General features: G+C 51.2%; 6 protein-coding genes across 6 annotated transcripts; 3 read left to right on the forward strand and 3 right to left on the reverse strand.

Moving 5' to 3' along the window:
- Positions 1-2,118: 2,118 nt before the first annotated feature.
- On the reverse strand, positions 2,119-3,658 carry STEHIDRAFT_141673 (uncharacterized protein; the record flags this gene model as incomplete). The annotated part of the gene is made up of 8 exons (XM_007308423.1): positions 2,119-2,337; positions 2,396-2,920; positions 2,945-2,979; positions 3,009-3,044; positions 3,069-3,127; positions 3,181-3,210; positions 3,310-3,343; positions 3,616-3,658. 8 exons carry the CDS (start codon positions 3,656-3,658, stop codon positions 2,257-2,259), a joined length of 843 nt encoding a protein of 280 aa, XP_007308485.1. The 3' UTR covers positions 2,119-2,256.
- Positions 3,659-5,325: 1,667 nt separating this feature from the next.
- STEHIDRAFT_133976 (uncharacterized protein) lies at positions 5,326-7,164 on the reverse strand (the record flags this gene model as incomplete). The annotated part of the gene is made up of 2 exons (XM_007308424.1): positions 5,326-7,072; positions 7,130-7,164. 2 exons carry the CDS (start codon positions 7,162-7,164, stop codon positions 5,326-5,328), a joined length of 1,782 nt encoding a protein of 593 aa, XP_007308486.1.
- A 343-nt stretch (positions 7,165-7,507) lies between these two features.
- STEHIDRAFT_149463 (uncharacterized protein) lies at positions 7,508-9,710 on the reverse strand. Its single transcript, XM_007308425.1, has 3 exons — positions 9,577-9,710; positions 9,437-9,511; positions 7,508-9,359 (listed from the first exon to the last, which is right to left on the reverse strand). The coding sequence occupies exons 2-3, from the start codon at positions 9,484-9,486 to the stop codon at positions 7,619-7,621; spliced, it is 1,791 nt and encodes a 596-aa protein (XP_007308487.1). The 5' UTR covers positions 9,487-9,511; positions 9,577-9,710; the 3' UTR covers positions 7,508-7,618.
- A 519-nt stretch (positions 9,711-10,229) lies between these two features.
- Positions 10,230-12,312, forward strand: STEHIDRAFT_160897 (translation initiation factor eIF-2A; the record flags this gene model as incomplete). The annotated part of the gene is made up of 4 exons (XM_007308426.1): positions 10,230-10,354; positions 10,427-11,127; positions 11,180-12,111; positions 12,187-12,312. The coding sequence occupies 4 exons, from the start codon at positions 10,230-10,232 to the stop codon at positions 12,310-12,312; spliced, it is 1,884 nt and encodes a 627-aa protein (XP_007308488.1).
- A 695-nt stretch (positions 12,313-13,007) lies between these two features.
- STEHIDRAFT_171296 (uncharacterized protein) lies at positions 13,008-13,859 on the forward strand (the record flags this gene model as incomplete). Its single annotated transcript, XM_007308427.1, has 2 exons — positions 13,008-13,238; positions 13,314-13,859. Exons 1-2 carry the CDS (start codon positions 13,026-13,028, stop codon positions 13,857-13,859), a joined length of 759 nt encoding a protein of 252 aa, XP_007308489.1. The 5' UTR covers positions 13,008-13,025.
- An 819-nt stretch (positions 13,860-14,678) lies between these two features.
- Positions 14,679-14,963, forward strand: STEHIDRAFT_31631 (uncharacterized protein; the record flags this gene model as incomplete). Its single annotated transcript, XM_007308237.1, has 1 exon — positions 14,679-14,963. A coding segment is annotated over one exon (285 nt), but the record flags the coding sequence as incomplete, so codon positions are not given.
- Between the last annotated feature and the right edge of the window lie 252 nt (positions 14,964-15,215).

Consider the following 15,215-nt stretch of genomic DNA (forward strand, 5'->3'; position numbering starts at 1 on the left):
CGAATAACTACATAACTTGATTTGGAACAAGAACAGACAACTGCAGCATTATATTGATATTTGAGAGCCCCTGGTACGTTCCAACGATGTGCACATAAGCAGTGACGAGCTGAGTTCAAGTTCTCTGTGGCTGCTTAAATTCATTCTCACATATTTACGAGTTCTCTTTCGTTTCTGTCTAGATTGAATAGCATCGAGACCGGAGAGTCCACCAGGAACAGCGTCGCATTCAAGAGGAGATCAAGACAGATGTATGTTCTCAATATCTTCCTTCAAGACCTTGAATGTTCTTCCTCCGATCACATATTTTTCGACTTCAATCTTCTCATCGCCGTGAGCGCTGTCTCCACAATGCTACATGGACCATATCATTTTCCCATTTGTCGACATCGACACGATTTATGCGCAGACCATGTCACTCTTTGGCTCCTCCGGTCGTTCTTGTCATCGAGCGCCCTCACTCTTGACGGTCCGGAGGCGACAGAGGCCTGCGGGCCACCCATTATTCTTCAACCTCACTCTGAACTCGGGAGAATATAACCTCTCCCAAAATAAATCATTCCTGGGCCTGGTGACCTAGTAACCAGGAGACGCTTTCGTGGTTCTGAGCCGCTCTATGGCCGCACCACCTTCCGATGTTCATATTTTTGAACGAAGGTACTTTTTGAGCCTTCCTTACTCGGGATAGGATCACCCTAGCAACTCTATATTGTGACCACTTCCTTTTATAGCCACACTGTTGTCTGTCCTCGTATGGGCTCCGTCTTCCCATATGCTATAACTGCTGCATTGTTAGATAATGCAGACATCCGTGACCATCGTCAGCTGCCTCGCGCCCCACTACGATGTCGCACCTGACCAGTTTACGGCTCGATGAATCAATTCATTACCCCTACCAGGGCATGGACTCGCTTTACCATCTGGTCTTGCTAGGCTCGATATCAGACCATTACTCTCGATCATCATTTCATCGCGCCGTTAAAGCGCCGTTGCATCTCTTCTACGCTTTCTCAGTTCATATGTATCGCAGACGTCTTCTGGCCCATCACGCCCGCATTCTCACATCATAGCTGCATGCACTCACCATTTGGATGATCGAGGCACAGCTCTGCCTTGATGTGCTTCCATAAGCTAAACGGTCGCTACGCTCCATACTTGTCAAAGCACCGTTGTAAACAATATGTCTCCTTAATGATCACACATATATGTTGAGATGGACGGAGCAGCGTACTTCATCCTTCATGGCCTCGTGGAGGATGGAGGCCAGGGAGATAGCATTGCTAGAGAGATATGGCCTAGGCGGCTGTTAAATGGGGACCGTTGATGGCCCTTAGTATTCATCATCTCGATCACTGAAGGAGCCATCCATGGCAGCTTCAATCAGTATGTTTCGGAGGACGCTCACGCCAAACTGCGGAAGCTGTCGATTGCGGTGAATGTCGTATCCCATTGGCCTGGCATTAATATTACTGCTCGTTCATCGCTTGGTCGTCCTAGGCGGGTAAAGTAAGGCTCTGCGAACGTCTCATTACCCGCTGTGGGACCTGTCCTCTCGAGAGTCATACATTTTGATCAATATATGTTCATTTGGTTTCACTTGAGGCTAGTGGCAGCTGGTCACTTTTGGACGGTACGGCAAACAAATGCCATCCATATGATCTCGAAGCCCTTCTTGACTGATCATCGAATTTGAACCCTATCATTAGAAAAATTCCGGTGGTACAGACTCTCCGACTGTCCCCATACTGTCGATGTTTTTCCAGTCGTGGATAGCATATTCTCAGTCTCGGTGATTGTAGGCCCTGTCATGAGCGGAAGAGGGCAAATTTCACCTTCCTGTGACTCCCCATGCCACCACCATCTGCGGGTCTTGTCTCCATACACAGTGCAATTTCTGCCCGTGTCGCTTGAACCTGTGCATGTTCCTCATCTCCACCCGACCTGAGCTCGTTGATCACTGCTTTCATTGCGGCTAACTTTGGCCGCCTTCATACATTCGAATTGGCCGTTGAGAAGATTGGTTCAGCGACAAGGCCGCCACCTAGAGCGCAAAAGTGGCGCCATGACTACATGCAGGTATTCTGCTCATGAAACACTTTTACCCAGAAGTTATATTGCGCCCATGCTGCCGGAAAGGCATCTGCCATCTCCGCGAGTGTGCCGAAAACATCATATTTGGAATGCAGCACCGTTCAGAGATCGACTGTTCTGGTTTATCCCCTCGAAGGTTGGCTCAGGACCTCCATTCCCGTTGTCTTACACTCCTCGGTCCACAACAAATATCGCTGAGGTTCTGAATGTAGACCCTCTGAAAGTGTTATTTTTCGGAAGTCCCTGCTACATGTGTCGTATAAATAGGAGGAGAAGACTGCGTATTTTTTGCTCACGGACTCACCAAGAGCTCTCGCGCATCCTCTTGCACCACCAGACACTTGACCAGGTATTGTATCCATCTTGTTTTTCGGACAAGATCTGCCCATGACCATGGTCGTGTATACAGATCTCTACCATGCGATTCCACGTCCTGTCGTTGCTTTCCGCTGCCATCATCCACGCAGGCACTACTTCCGCCGCCTACGTTGACCTCGACACCTCTGCAAACTGTGGCGGCACTCCGAGTGTCACCTTCAACCTCCAAGCCAGTCATCAGCAATGCTTCCAACGGGGGAGCGACCAAGCGTCCTTGTTCATCAGCTTGGACACATTTTCTTGCACTGTCCAACTCTTTACGAGCACATCGGGGACGTGTGGGGGGAGCGTAACTGGGGAGATTGACGTCGGCGAGGATGGCAATGGCTGTATCGACTTCACCGTCACGGGGCAGGATGTTTTGATTGTGTGTGGAAGCACGTAAATTGTAGGATAGCTCCAAATGGGCGATGGGATAATGGTGGCCGGTGCGAATGACCCAGTCCACAATCTATGCACGATGCTTAAACAGTACTGGTAACGAGACCAGATCCGACCTACGAAGGCCAACTATAGATCGACATCAACAGTGAACATACACGGGGGCGCATATTTCATGGCCGCAGAGGCGAGTCCTAGACATGTATATTCAAACTCACCTTCAGTATTCGCCGCTTTCCCATTGACAGGCTCAGCGCGCCCGCTAACTGAAATGTCACTACTTTTATGATGTTGGAAGGAAGGAAGGAAGTAATATGAATTTCTACTCACTGCTGTCGACCATTAATATTCAGAGGATACCTACATACGCAATATTGGTGTGTCGGACGGACATCACGGAGCTGAAGGGCCGAAGTGCGTCCTTGGGATTAGTCTCGCAAATTGCCCCGTGGGGCTTACTTTCGCTTGAAAGATCCTTTCTTACAACGGCATGCTATTCATAAATGGTATGAGCTAGCGCTAGAGAGATCCTCTCTCCCCATCTACAGCGCCGTTATGTGGATTACTGTAATATGTGCAAGAGCCGCTGTTAACTCACGGTATATGTAGATTCGCTGTATCTAATTTTCCGGCCTCGTCAACTGTATAGTTCTCGGACAATGCCGACTGCACTTGTTCCTCGTGAGATGAGATTATCTTATCGTCGCGTGGTGGTGCAGGCATCTTTCCAGAAAATCACGATATGGCTTCTCTACTACGACTTACCCCGTTCGTTTAGCAGGCCATCACTGTCAACCTCAGTAGGCATGCTAACCACCACAGGACGTCCTCGACAAAGTCCAGACAGTACAAGAAGTACTGGCTTCTGGATCCTTATTGACGGCAAGTCGACTCGGAATAAAGTACTGTTGGTGTGACACCCTCGTAGCCTTTATTATCTTGACTGTTAGTCTTGCTTTTTTATCTATTGATGTTGCTTAAGTCTTGGTCACTCCTCCTCCCTCCCGGCCAACGTAGGATCCGACCGCCCCATCTTTGTGGGTATTTTCCGCACTGTGGATTGCATACGGAACGTTCGGTGATTGGAGGCTCGTCGGGCGGAGGGGGGCAGTTGCCATTTGCCCATGAACCCCACGACATCCTCTTTGGGCGCACTCCCTGCTGGTCTTAGCCGCACCAGCGTATGGTCCTTGTCTCCGCCTGATCTGACCTCCTTGATCGTTGTTCTATGCGGTTAATAATAACCGTCTCATAATACTGAGATTGCATATCGAGAAGGGCTCTTAGGCGGAACACTGCACAGAGCCCGAAAATGACACTCAGGAGATGACTATGACTGTTCTGATCACCAATTACGTCTATTCGAGACTTCTATGCATCCACGCAATGTCAAACCTGCTGCAGGAAAGGATCTACAATCTCCGCAATATCGTAAACGTTGGTAAAAACGTCTGGCACCGGACTGTTCAGGTGTTGCAGCTCTACGACCCTTGACTGCCTCGTGAACATCCGAGGTCACACATTTTATTGTCATTTAACCCTATATCGCGCTGGGGTTCTACATATAGTTTTTGCATCTCCTATCTGACGCACATTCTTTCGTAAGGTTTCTGTCTCGCAGACTTGTATAAATACTAGGACGAGGTTTCTTGGTCTTGCTCAGGATCTCACCAAGGGTTCCTACTCATCCTCTAACTCCTCCACCTCGCTCCTCACCACAAGGTACTTCATCCATCTCGAGTCAGAAATGTCTCGCTCATTATCATATTCTTTTCCCCCAGACCTCAGCCATGCAATTATCCATACTCCCAGTTCTTTCCGCCGCTATCCTCCTAGCTGGCACAACTTCTGCCGCCTACGTCAACATCGATCCTTCTCCGCACTGCAGCGGCACTCCGGTTGTCAATTTCAACCTCCAAGCGAACCATTCGCAATGCTTCCAACGGGGCAGCGGCCAAGCGTCCTTGTTCATTAGCTTGGACACATTCCCTTGCACCGTTCAACTTTTTACGAGCACAGACGAGTCGTGTGGGGGGAGCGTGGTCGAGACGTTATATGTTGGCAAGAACTCCCATGGCTGTATCGACTTCACGAAGCCTTCGCAGGATATTTTTGCTAAATGTGGAAGCGCGTGAAGCATGGAATGACCGGGGAAAACGTCGTGTGGTAGCGGAAGAAACGGGTACGTAAGTGTACTGATGTAAGATGTCGAACTTCATATACTCACACTGACCATGCATGTTACAGAACTTCGACGATCTGGGTGTACTCCAGAACGAAGAGTTGGTTGCATACATGGGCAGAAGTTTGGAGTGTCCGTTTGTAATCGTCGGCGGGATGCTATAATGCAAGTTACTCGCACCGAAGAGTTTGGAGTCATATGTGATCATGAACATAGTACTAGGACAAGTGTCTCGAAGCTCTGAGAATATCAAGGGAGATCAGACGATGAACAACCCATCGTCTCTGGATTGCTCATACGAGGCCATCTCCTTCTGCATTTTTACCTTCATACTTCAGCATCTTCGTAACGTCCTTCAGCCTCGGCCAATATTCCTTCAACATTCCCGTCCCGCTCAAGTTCGAAACTTGTTCATAGATGACCGTATCCCAAGCCACCCCACTCGGCTTTCCAACCAGCTCCATATCCCGATATCTCTTCAGCGACTCGACCAGACACTCAAAACACCGCCGGTTATACTCTTCTTCTCCGTCCACACTAAGACAGCGAGGCTGCAGTGAGAGCGTCGAAGGTGTCAAGGGAGCGGTCCTGGCAAGTCTTCGTCGTCTACGCCCACTAGTGCCTTTCACGCCGCCTTCCAAGACCGCTATCAGCCCCTGAAGCATTAAATCCATTCCGTCCGTGAGTCCGATAGACACCCTCTTCAACTGCGGCAGCGCCCTCCATAACATCTTCCACGTTGCTAGCGAAAGACGTTCTCCCCGATTGAACATGGTTTTGGTCAATGACAGGCTGAGGTTGGACGACGGGTGAATCGGAAGCATGTGTATGAACTTGACGAACATCTTGCTCGCGGTGAAGAAAGTGGATGAGCTGAACGTGATTTCAAGGAGCGTAGATGAATGATCGCGAGTGTAGCGTGGAATGTCCTCTGAAAAAACTCGGAAGCTGTGAAAGTGAGAGGCGGGCTCGATGTCGATGCAGCGGATTATTGGAACACCAGGCCGATGCAGGATACGTCGAAGAGGAACGATGAACTTTCGTATACTTTCTCCGTCCAAGAGGCCTCGTAGAAAGAAATTGAGGGAGGCCGCGGGAGGAATGACGAGGGACTTGGCGAGGAGCGTAAGAGCATCGGCTCCACCGTTGAGAACGAGCCGCTCCAGGTGGGACAGCGTCATAGGAGGAAAGGGATTTAGAGCTTTGATTTCTGTATCGTTTTCGCTCCAGTAGTCGGTGAGACGTAGGGATGTGAGGCGAGGAGAGCGTAAGACAAGTGACACGACGTCCTGAAGCGAAGGTAGGATGGCGGTCGAGCGATCCTCGTCATTGGAGAGTTCGAGGGAGGTAAGATTGGTGAGGATGTTGAAGCCTGTACTGTCCGCAAGCTGAACGGCGCGAAGGCGAAATGAGTGCAGACGTTGAACATTACGATCCATAAAGGCCTCGGACAACGTCCAATTCCGGGACTCGATCTGGTCATCGTCCTCAAACTGCCAGGGATCTTTGTACTCCAATTCAATACCTTCGAGCGCAGGAAAGTCCGTAGTTTCGCTGAACGCCTTGTCAAGGACCTCACGATAGCCTACGAGGTGCAAGCGACCGATGCGGTGGCTGTTACCCCTGAGTACGTCGAGAAATTCCGGGAGATTGTTGGATGAAAGGTGGAAATCGCAAGTCAGCGGAGCTTGGGCGGAACGCTGTATCCTCGCTCCGATTGGAAGTGCTAAAGGACCCTCAGGTACTCTCTGCGAGCGACGAATCCGGTCTTGAGAACGCCCTGGTGAGATGAAGGACCACAGTTTCGCGTGGTTCAAGCATATGGTGCGCCACCGACGGCAGACGAGCATGAGCCTGACCCAGTGTCCTTTCATAGCAGCCTTGGAGACGGTGTCGTAGTGTAGGAAGATCAGGGAAAGTATTTCGTCCGGAAGAATCGAGATAGGGGCGGCGCTGTTTCGTTTGGCTTTGAGGGCCAATAATGCATTCAGCGCTCGTGCAATCTCTTTGTCGTAAGCTGCACATATGACCTCTCTGGAGCTGAGCGGGCATTCGTGAGCAATACGCGAGGCGACATGATTGGAATGTAAGGCTTACCCATGATGAGCGATGGTAGTAAACGGCGAATCCATGCTTGCGTGTTGCGCGGGGGTGAAACAGCCGACAACTGCCATAGCAAGATAATAAGAAATCGTGAGCACATCAACATACATCGTGAGGGGGATACAAGCTATGTTAATACCATGAGGAAGCATGAGGAATAACATACCTGTCGTAGTCGCTAGTAACCAAAGGGTCAATGCGATAGCTTGGTGGTAAACGTTCGAGTGAAAGAAGCGGAGAACATCGAAGCAAAATTACCCCGGAGGAAGCCGGGTTCAGCCTTGTTGATATTTGAAATTGCGTGCCACTGTGGCAACATATATGTAGCGCAGAATCGCAAAGGTCGATATGAGCGGACATGGGTTGTATGCATTAGGTAGTAAATATCGACTAGTAAGTTAATACAGTGATTAGTAGAGTGGTGGGTGTAAATGAATCGATATACATGTCCAAGCACCGTTATTCTATATGTCTTACGCTTCCTCACTCGGATAACTCCCTAAAAGTCGCCACTCCACCCTCCTCAGGTTGTATGACCCACCCAACCTTCTTCGTGAGCTCCTTAATCCTTGACTTATACGGCTCCAAATCCGCATCCGGTATTTCAATCTTGTTCCTCGCGGCCTTCAACTCGATCACGTCCCACGTCTCACCCTTAATATTCCCACCCGTTGCACCCTCCGTCTCCTTATACTTCTCCAACCAGCCAACCAGACCTTCGTACGCAGTGGTTACCTGGGGTTGATAATGGATAGCAAGAGACGCCGGGTAGACCGGAGGCTGTAGAATGATGGTCGAAGGCTGGAGGACAGTTGTCCTAATGATACGACGACGTCGGCGACCGGAGATTCCACGCGTACCGCGTTGCATGGCGGTCAGTAGACCTTCTAGCATGGAGGGCAGCCCTGTGTCGACGTCAACGACGATCTGATTTGTCTGAGGCAGCAACTGGAAAATCGCCGCCCACGTTCTGGTCGGGTTCGCGTAGATTTCATTCGGCCTCAGGTGGGCAGTGAGGGTGAGCTGAGGGGTTTGCGACGGCTCAAGGGGAAGCGCACGGATAAGTTTGGCGAACATGGCTTCTACGTGGCGAGCATGTTCGGGCTGCACTTGGATTGAGAGGTGTGCGCTGCGAGGGTCCTGGAAAGTACCGGGACAGTCTTCCGTGGTATGAGCGGAGAACGCGTAAAACAAGTCGCGGCCGCCTTCGACACAGACAGACCGGAGCGTTGGAACGCCAGTACGGGCCAGGGTGCGGCGGAGAGGGATGAGAAAGGGAAGGAGGCTGGAAGGGAGCCATGCGTCGCTGAGACAGAAGTGCATGGACGTTGAAGCCGGTATGTCGAGCGTACGGAGGATAACGGTAAGGCAAGACGTTCCACCGGAAAGATCGAGCATTCCAAGGTTAGGAAGCAGAATGGATTCATTGGTGAATGTCACTAGAGGCACGCCGTTCTCTTGCCAGCAGTGGTGCAATTTGAGGTTCGTCAGGCGTGGTGAGCGCTGTAGAAGACTGAGAACATCCTCAAGAGGCGGCCGGAAGCCATCTTGCCCTTGATAGTTACAGAGTTCGAGGGACGTTAGGTCATTCAGGCTTGGCCAGGAGAAGAATTCGACGTCGTGGAGGGAAATGGATTGTAGATGCGGGGCATTGGCCTCCACGAATTCCGCAGGAATAACCCAGTGGCGCTCTCGCATACTGTGGCCATTCCACGCAATGTTGAGATCCACGAGTGAAGGGAGATCTGTTATGCCTTGAAAAGCGGTCTGCAAGCGATTTGTTGCCCCAGTGACCGAAAGAGTGCGAATTCGTTGGCCATGATTTGACAATACAGTCGCCAGACTCTCCGCCGTTGCCCTGGACAGGTCGAATCTGCAAGTGAGAGGTATTTCGGCAGATCGGCGTAGCCTGACCTCTAAGGGTAGTGCAGGACGCGGGATTCTTCCGAAGCGGCCTTGACGGTCGGGCGTGACGAATGACCATAGTCGTGCGTCGCCCAGACAGATTACGCGCCAGCGACGGCAGACGAGCATGAGTTGTGTCCAGCGCCCGGAGGTCGATTTCTCGACGACTGTGGCGTAGTAAAGGAAGATCGTGGAGAGGGTCTCGTTTGGAAGTGAGGAGATGGGAGCCATGCTGTTGCGCATGAGCAAGAGATGTGCTATTTGAGCCTTCGCTTTGAGTATCTCTTGGTCATAAGCTGCTCTTGTCATCTGTCCAGTCCTAGCCAGGAAGAAAAATCAGAAACTACCTCCACGGAACGTAAAGTCGTGAGCTAAGTACAGTGAGCAACGACTCACTGGCCATCAATGACGGGCAGATCTGTGTCAAACGAGGAGAGCACGACCATAGTTCGGATATTCTCTGAATAAAGGCTATAAAGGAGTTCAAGGTGAGCGATTCTGTTTATAAAACGAGGATTCCTTCGAGCGTAACATACTTTGTGGCAAGGGGTAAGACTTCGGTACAGTCCCTGCAAGAGCTCTATGTCCTCAAGACTTTTAAGAACAAGATACAGGATGAACGAACGAGCAGAGTACCAGATGCCGTAGGACTGAGGACCTGACAAGCTCGCCGTGGTGGTCAAAACGAAGAGCGGCCAAAACACTCCTGACTTTGGACTACCATTACGTAAGTCAGTCATGACTTCAAATTTCGAAAGCGCTTGTTGTCTCTGTACCACCACCACTACGATCCTCTCCCTGTTCCCTGTTCTCGCCTTTCAGGTGAAGCATTAGCTTGCTTCACAGTCTACTGCTCTAGTTGTATCAAGAAATTGGCCTATTACTTGTCATGGCATCTTCAATTTCGCCACAATATGCCTGTCAGTCATCGTTTTCGACTCTAGAGGGATGGGCCAGGAAAGATTCGACTGAAGAAGAGCGAAACAAAAGAGCATTAGGATGCCTTTGACGGTACGCATATTTGATACTCACCCTATATCCCGATATTTACAACTTTGCGTCTTATAATTAGACGGTTCGGCCGTCTGATGCCTCTAGCTTCGCAGTTTTCTGGCTCATCCCTCGTGGCATGCTCCGATTCTTATAGTTTCCGTATTGACGAATGTATATAGTCCGCGCACAAAAATCGATGGGTCTCGTCGACGGATCAGTCAACTACGAGCCAATAGAGGGCTTCCAAGTCCCCGATGTCTCCGCCCGGACGTACCAGTACTCTCCTGATGGACGTTTCTATGCGTATGCGCTCCCTACCTGGTAGGTGATCAGCTATCGATGTATATAATCTCCATAGACCCCCTAATTATGCTCATTATACTTCTTTATTAGCGTTCGGATATTTCAAGCCGAGGGCGCTGCCCTGCTTCGAGAACTTCCTCTCCCAAATATTGTCGAGTTCAATTTCTCGCCACGAGGGACCTACATCTCCACCTGGGAACGGCTCGCAAAACTCGAGGACGGGGCGCAACATAAGAACCTCCGGGTCTTCTCGGTCTCGACTGGCGACGAGCTCATTTCCTTCACCCAAAAGTCGCAAGAGAGTTGGGACCTGCAGTACACCATCACCGAGTCGCACGCAATCCGTCTCGTAAATCAGGAGGTCCAGGTGTTCAGACCCGCAGAGTGGGGGAAAGGCGTGGTCGACAAGCTGAAGGTTGAACGTGCGAACAGCGTGGTGCTTAGCCCAGGCTTGAACCCATCCATTGCCGTGTTCATCCCGGAGAAGAGTGGCCAGCCGGCGAGCGTGAAGATTTTCTCGCTGTTGAACCTCGCTGCCCCTCCGACTTGCCAAAAGACGTTCTTCAAGGCGGAGAAGTCTCAGATCAAATGGAACACTCTCGGCACTCAGGTTCTCGTGCTCACGCACACGGATGTCGATAACACGAATAAAAGTTACTATGGGCAGACGGGTCTGTATCTGCTCACTGCGGCGGGTACCTTCGACTGCCGGGTGCAGCTCGACAAGGAGGGTCCCATTCACGATTTCGCGTGGAGCCCGAACTCGAAAGAGTTTGGTGTCGTTTATGGCTGTGAGTACCTCTCCGCTTTCCCGTGTAGTGTCCCATCCTGACTTCACTATAGTCATGCCCGCCAAGGCTATGTTGTTCGACCAGCGCGTTCGCACGTTGCACGACTTCGGCTCCTCGTTCTACAACTTCATCGCCTTCAACCCGCAGGCGCGCCTCATCGCTCTTGCCGGTTTCGGTAACCTCGCAGGCAAAGCCGACATCTTCGATCGTCGCTCCCTCACCAAACTCACCACCATCGACGCCTCCAACACCTCTCACTGCGAGTGGTCTCCCGACGGCAAGTTCCTCCTTACCGCCACTCTCAGTCCCCGTCTTCGTGTCGATAACGGCATCAAGATCTGGTACGTGCTCGGCCAGCTCATCCACGTGCAAATGTGCGACGAGCTGTATCAGGCGAGCTGGAGACCTATTCCTGTCGATCTGGCGCCTCAATTCCCTCAGTCTCTGCCACCACCACCTGCTGCTAGTGCGAATGCGCAGGCTCACCTTGCCGTCGTGAAGCCCGCACCGACGAAGCCTGCGGGTGCGTATAGACCCCCGGGAGCCCGTGGTTTGGGACCATCCTCCGCTTACAAGCGTGATGAGGAAGGAGGATCGCCTGCTAGGACGCCGAACGGGAGTGGAGCGGCCACGCCGACTGGTAGAGGTCATGGATCTCCTGGCCCGGGCCGGGGTGGGTATCAGAACGGAAGGAGGCAGGTTCCAGGAGCTCCTCCTCCTTCCCATTCTCCCTCGCCTGGTCCCGGTGGTCCAGGCGCTGACAAGAAGGCGAGGAAGAGGAAGGGGCCGAAGGAGGGTGGTCAGCAGCAGAATGGGAATGCGAGTGCGAATGGGAATGGGAATAGCGTGCCGCCTGTCGAGGCCGTTGTGCTACCTCCAGGGCCGTCGATGGCGATTGATGTTAGCGGAGGAGGGTTTGATGGTGTTGACGGCTCGGTTCCTCCTACTCCGGGAGTCGACGGTCTTGATCCTATCGCAAAGAAAGTCAGGAACCTTAATAAGAAGGCACGTTGCGTTTCCATTTCCTTGCAGTTTCGTTGTGCTGATGACGGTCTACAGCTCAAGGCTATTGATGAGCTGAAGGAGAAGGCGAAGAAGGGAGAACGACTTGAGGCGACGCAGCTCAAGAAAATCGAGAGCGAGGCGGAGATCAAGAAGGAGCTTGGGACGCTCGTTCCTTCATAAGGTACTTCTTGTCACCCCTCGTCGTTCGACTTCCCTTCTCCCTCATCTATTTTGAGGTCATTTGGGCCTGGATGTCCAGATTGTGAGAAATACGTATCTGATGTTATCGGGTGGGTGTTCGATATTGTTGTAGCGAGCATCTGTTGTTGTTGCAATTCTTTCAGGATTCGTTACTTGTGTGCATCGTATATATGGACTTGTAGGGATCATCATATGAATGTCGCTTGTTGTATATGTGCGAAGACTCAGGAGAGGGAAACAGGATTTACGGGAGGTGTCCCCGATATGCGTCACAATTATGAAGCGGCCGCTAGACATTCACTAGCGATTTGAGCACAACGAGTACGAGCAAAGTTTTGGTAAGTTGTGTACGCTGCAGATGTCAGCTTTAATTTTATGGAATGTTGTCATGGGCCACATACGCATCGGCTCCACATTGTTATGTCCGACTCGTGCCGGGGCAACCCGAGTTGAAGCCACTCGATAGGTTCGGGTTCAACGTTCAATCTCTGACCACCATCTCCTGGAACCTCCTGAGCCGATCCTGAGCTCACTTTCTAGATAGAGCTTGACTCATTGACTGTATGCATTTCTCAGATCATTCATCCTTCGAAAAAAACTAAATGTTTTTTTTCAGCTAGGTTCAGGATCCTCGCTACGACTCCACGTCGAAGTTCGCGGCCCCCCTTGAATAACTTACTTCCAAGCTTTCAATGTCATTCTGGCTCGAGCCTCCCTTTCAACGCCTCAAGCTTTTCCTATACTGCCTTCTCTCTTCAGCAGAACCCGGCAGTATCCGCCGATTCAAATTCGGTGTTCCTCTTGTCATAAAGCGTACTCCACGACTTGTGTCCACCGAAGCAGATGCCCTCGCTTTCCTCAACTCAACGGGGCTCGACCTCCCCATACCTCGTTTGGTCGACACCGTTCGTCTCGACGGATATACGTACACGATCATGACGCGTCTTCCTGGCGTACATCTACGCAGTCTGCTCATATAGAAATCGTTAGCCGTGGAAGACCTTCAAAAGATCATCGACGATATCCTCGCCGTACTCCACCAGCTCTGGACCCTCCAACAACCACCTTGCGACTCCGGCAAAGTCATGCTCAGTGCAAGTGGCCACGGTCTGCCGGATGGGTCGAATGACAAAGATACACATGCCGGGCCTTGTCCCTCCATCCTCGACTGCTACGTACCACTCACGCATCACCTCAAGCAGCCCGGTGATCCTATGTGGTCTGCAGAGCTGCTCTCTGCGAGACAGCCCGAGTTGATCAAAGCCGTTACATCCGACCGGATCGCTTGGGTCGCTGGTGATCTCCGGCCACATAACATCCTGATCTTGGACGGCAGACTGAGCGGCATCATCGATTGGCAGGATTCGGGGTGGTTGCCTCTTCACTGGCAGTTGCACGCGCTCCGGAACCCGTGTATGGGTAATCCGCTGTCCTTCTGTAACCTGTGGAGGAAGGTGAAATTTTCAAAGGAGACGGAAGAGGCATTCGAGGCGTCGTGTAAATTGCTTCGCTCCTACGTCGTCTAGCCTTCTGATGCTCGTTCCTTCGCAAGGTGCTTGTCACAACCCGCTTTTCTCGATTTCCTTCTTCCTCTTTCCTTCGTATGTTCGCTTGGTCCGCGGATTGTCAGGATTGTGCGAGAAGGAGTGACTACGTGACGTCAAGTTCGATCTTATCGTAGTTCTTTCGAGGCTGTTTGCTTTAATCATATTATATATTATGAAGGATATTGCTCTCGCCGTTGAATACTGAACATATGCAAAAAAAAGAAGAATCTACGACAAGGTTTTCCACAATGATGTTTTGCATGATGTCTTGGTCTTGACGCAGTGGACTGTGGCGTCAACGTCCGTGCCACACAATTACATCAGCCGAGGATTTCGCCCCTGAGGCCTGAGGTGGCTACTAAGCTGCCTCTTCACTTCGACAACGTCACACGAAACTGCTTGCTCACTATAGTTTGGCAGACTTCGAAATCAGCTTGTTTGTGTGTTTGTTCAATTTCTTATGTTGCAAACGTGCTGATCAGGGTACGGCATGGCTGTTGGTATATCATCGAAAAGGCGGCCAAATCACGGCTATTTACAGGAGTTGAGTCTGTGTCACTGTGCTCTCCTTGATCTACGTTTGGTGCGTTGAACAGTTCACATAATTCTCCTATTATCGCTCATGCAGGGCTCCCAGGGCGTTTCTGATACTCTGTCCGACATGAACCCCTGTAGTATTGATATTCGTAGTAATGGGTATGTGCTTGAGCGCCGGTCACATACTTTCTTCCTTGTGCTGAACACCGATATTTGAATCGACTACTTAGATCCCAGGACTCGATACGAGCAGCCTGTGATGAAGGGATCGAGAAAACGATCGAGAGGCTCCTCGCTCTCCGAGCCATGCGCAACACGATCGCGCCCATCTCTATGCTCCCCGACGAAATTCTCTCCATAATCTTCCTATACTACGGCACCATCGTTGAATCTACTGCCACTGGACGCTGGACTAAATTGATGGTCGTCTGTCGCCGTTGGCACAAGGTCTGTTTGACCCACGCCAAGTTGTGGTCTTATATCGTGCCCGACCCCGGCCCCGTTCCCAGGATTCGTCCACGGAAGGCAGTCGAACCTGGAGCCCTCACTATCGAGGAGAGGATCAAGCGTGCCGGCAGCATCCCTCTAGTTTGCCAATTCACAGTAACTGATCACTCAGTAGACGATATCGCGGCTATAGTCACCGGACATGGAGACCGTATACGTTCACTATCAGTCAGCGGAAGCTACGGACCTCTTCAAAAGGCTGTTAGCTCCATTGGAGATCTTCCCATGTTGCGTGATCTCTCCGTGGAGTATTTGCGCGACTGGATAATGCTTGATTGGGGACCACAACCT

The sequence above is a fragment of the Stereum hirsutum genome, assembly GCF_000264905.1.
Source record: "Stereum hirsutum FP-91666 SS1 unplaced genomic scaffold STEHIscaffold_15, whole genome shotgun sequence".
NCBI classification, from domain to species: Eukaryota; Fungi; Basidiomycota; class Agaricomycetes; order Russulales; family Stereaceae; genus Stereum; species Stereum hirsutum.

Bases quoted from the DNA above. Each gene is read 5' to 3' on its own strand.
- STEHIDRAFT_149463 (XM_007308425.1), bottom strand. From the start codon at position 9,486: ATGGTCGTGCTCTCCTCGTTTGACACAGATCTGCCCGTCATTGATGGC. The intron at 9,360-9,436 runs GTGAGTCGTTGC...CTTCCTGGCTAG, and splicing joins CTGCCCGTCATTGATGGCCA to GACTGGACAGATGACAAGAG.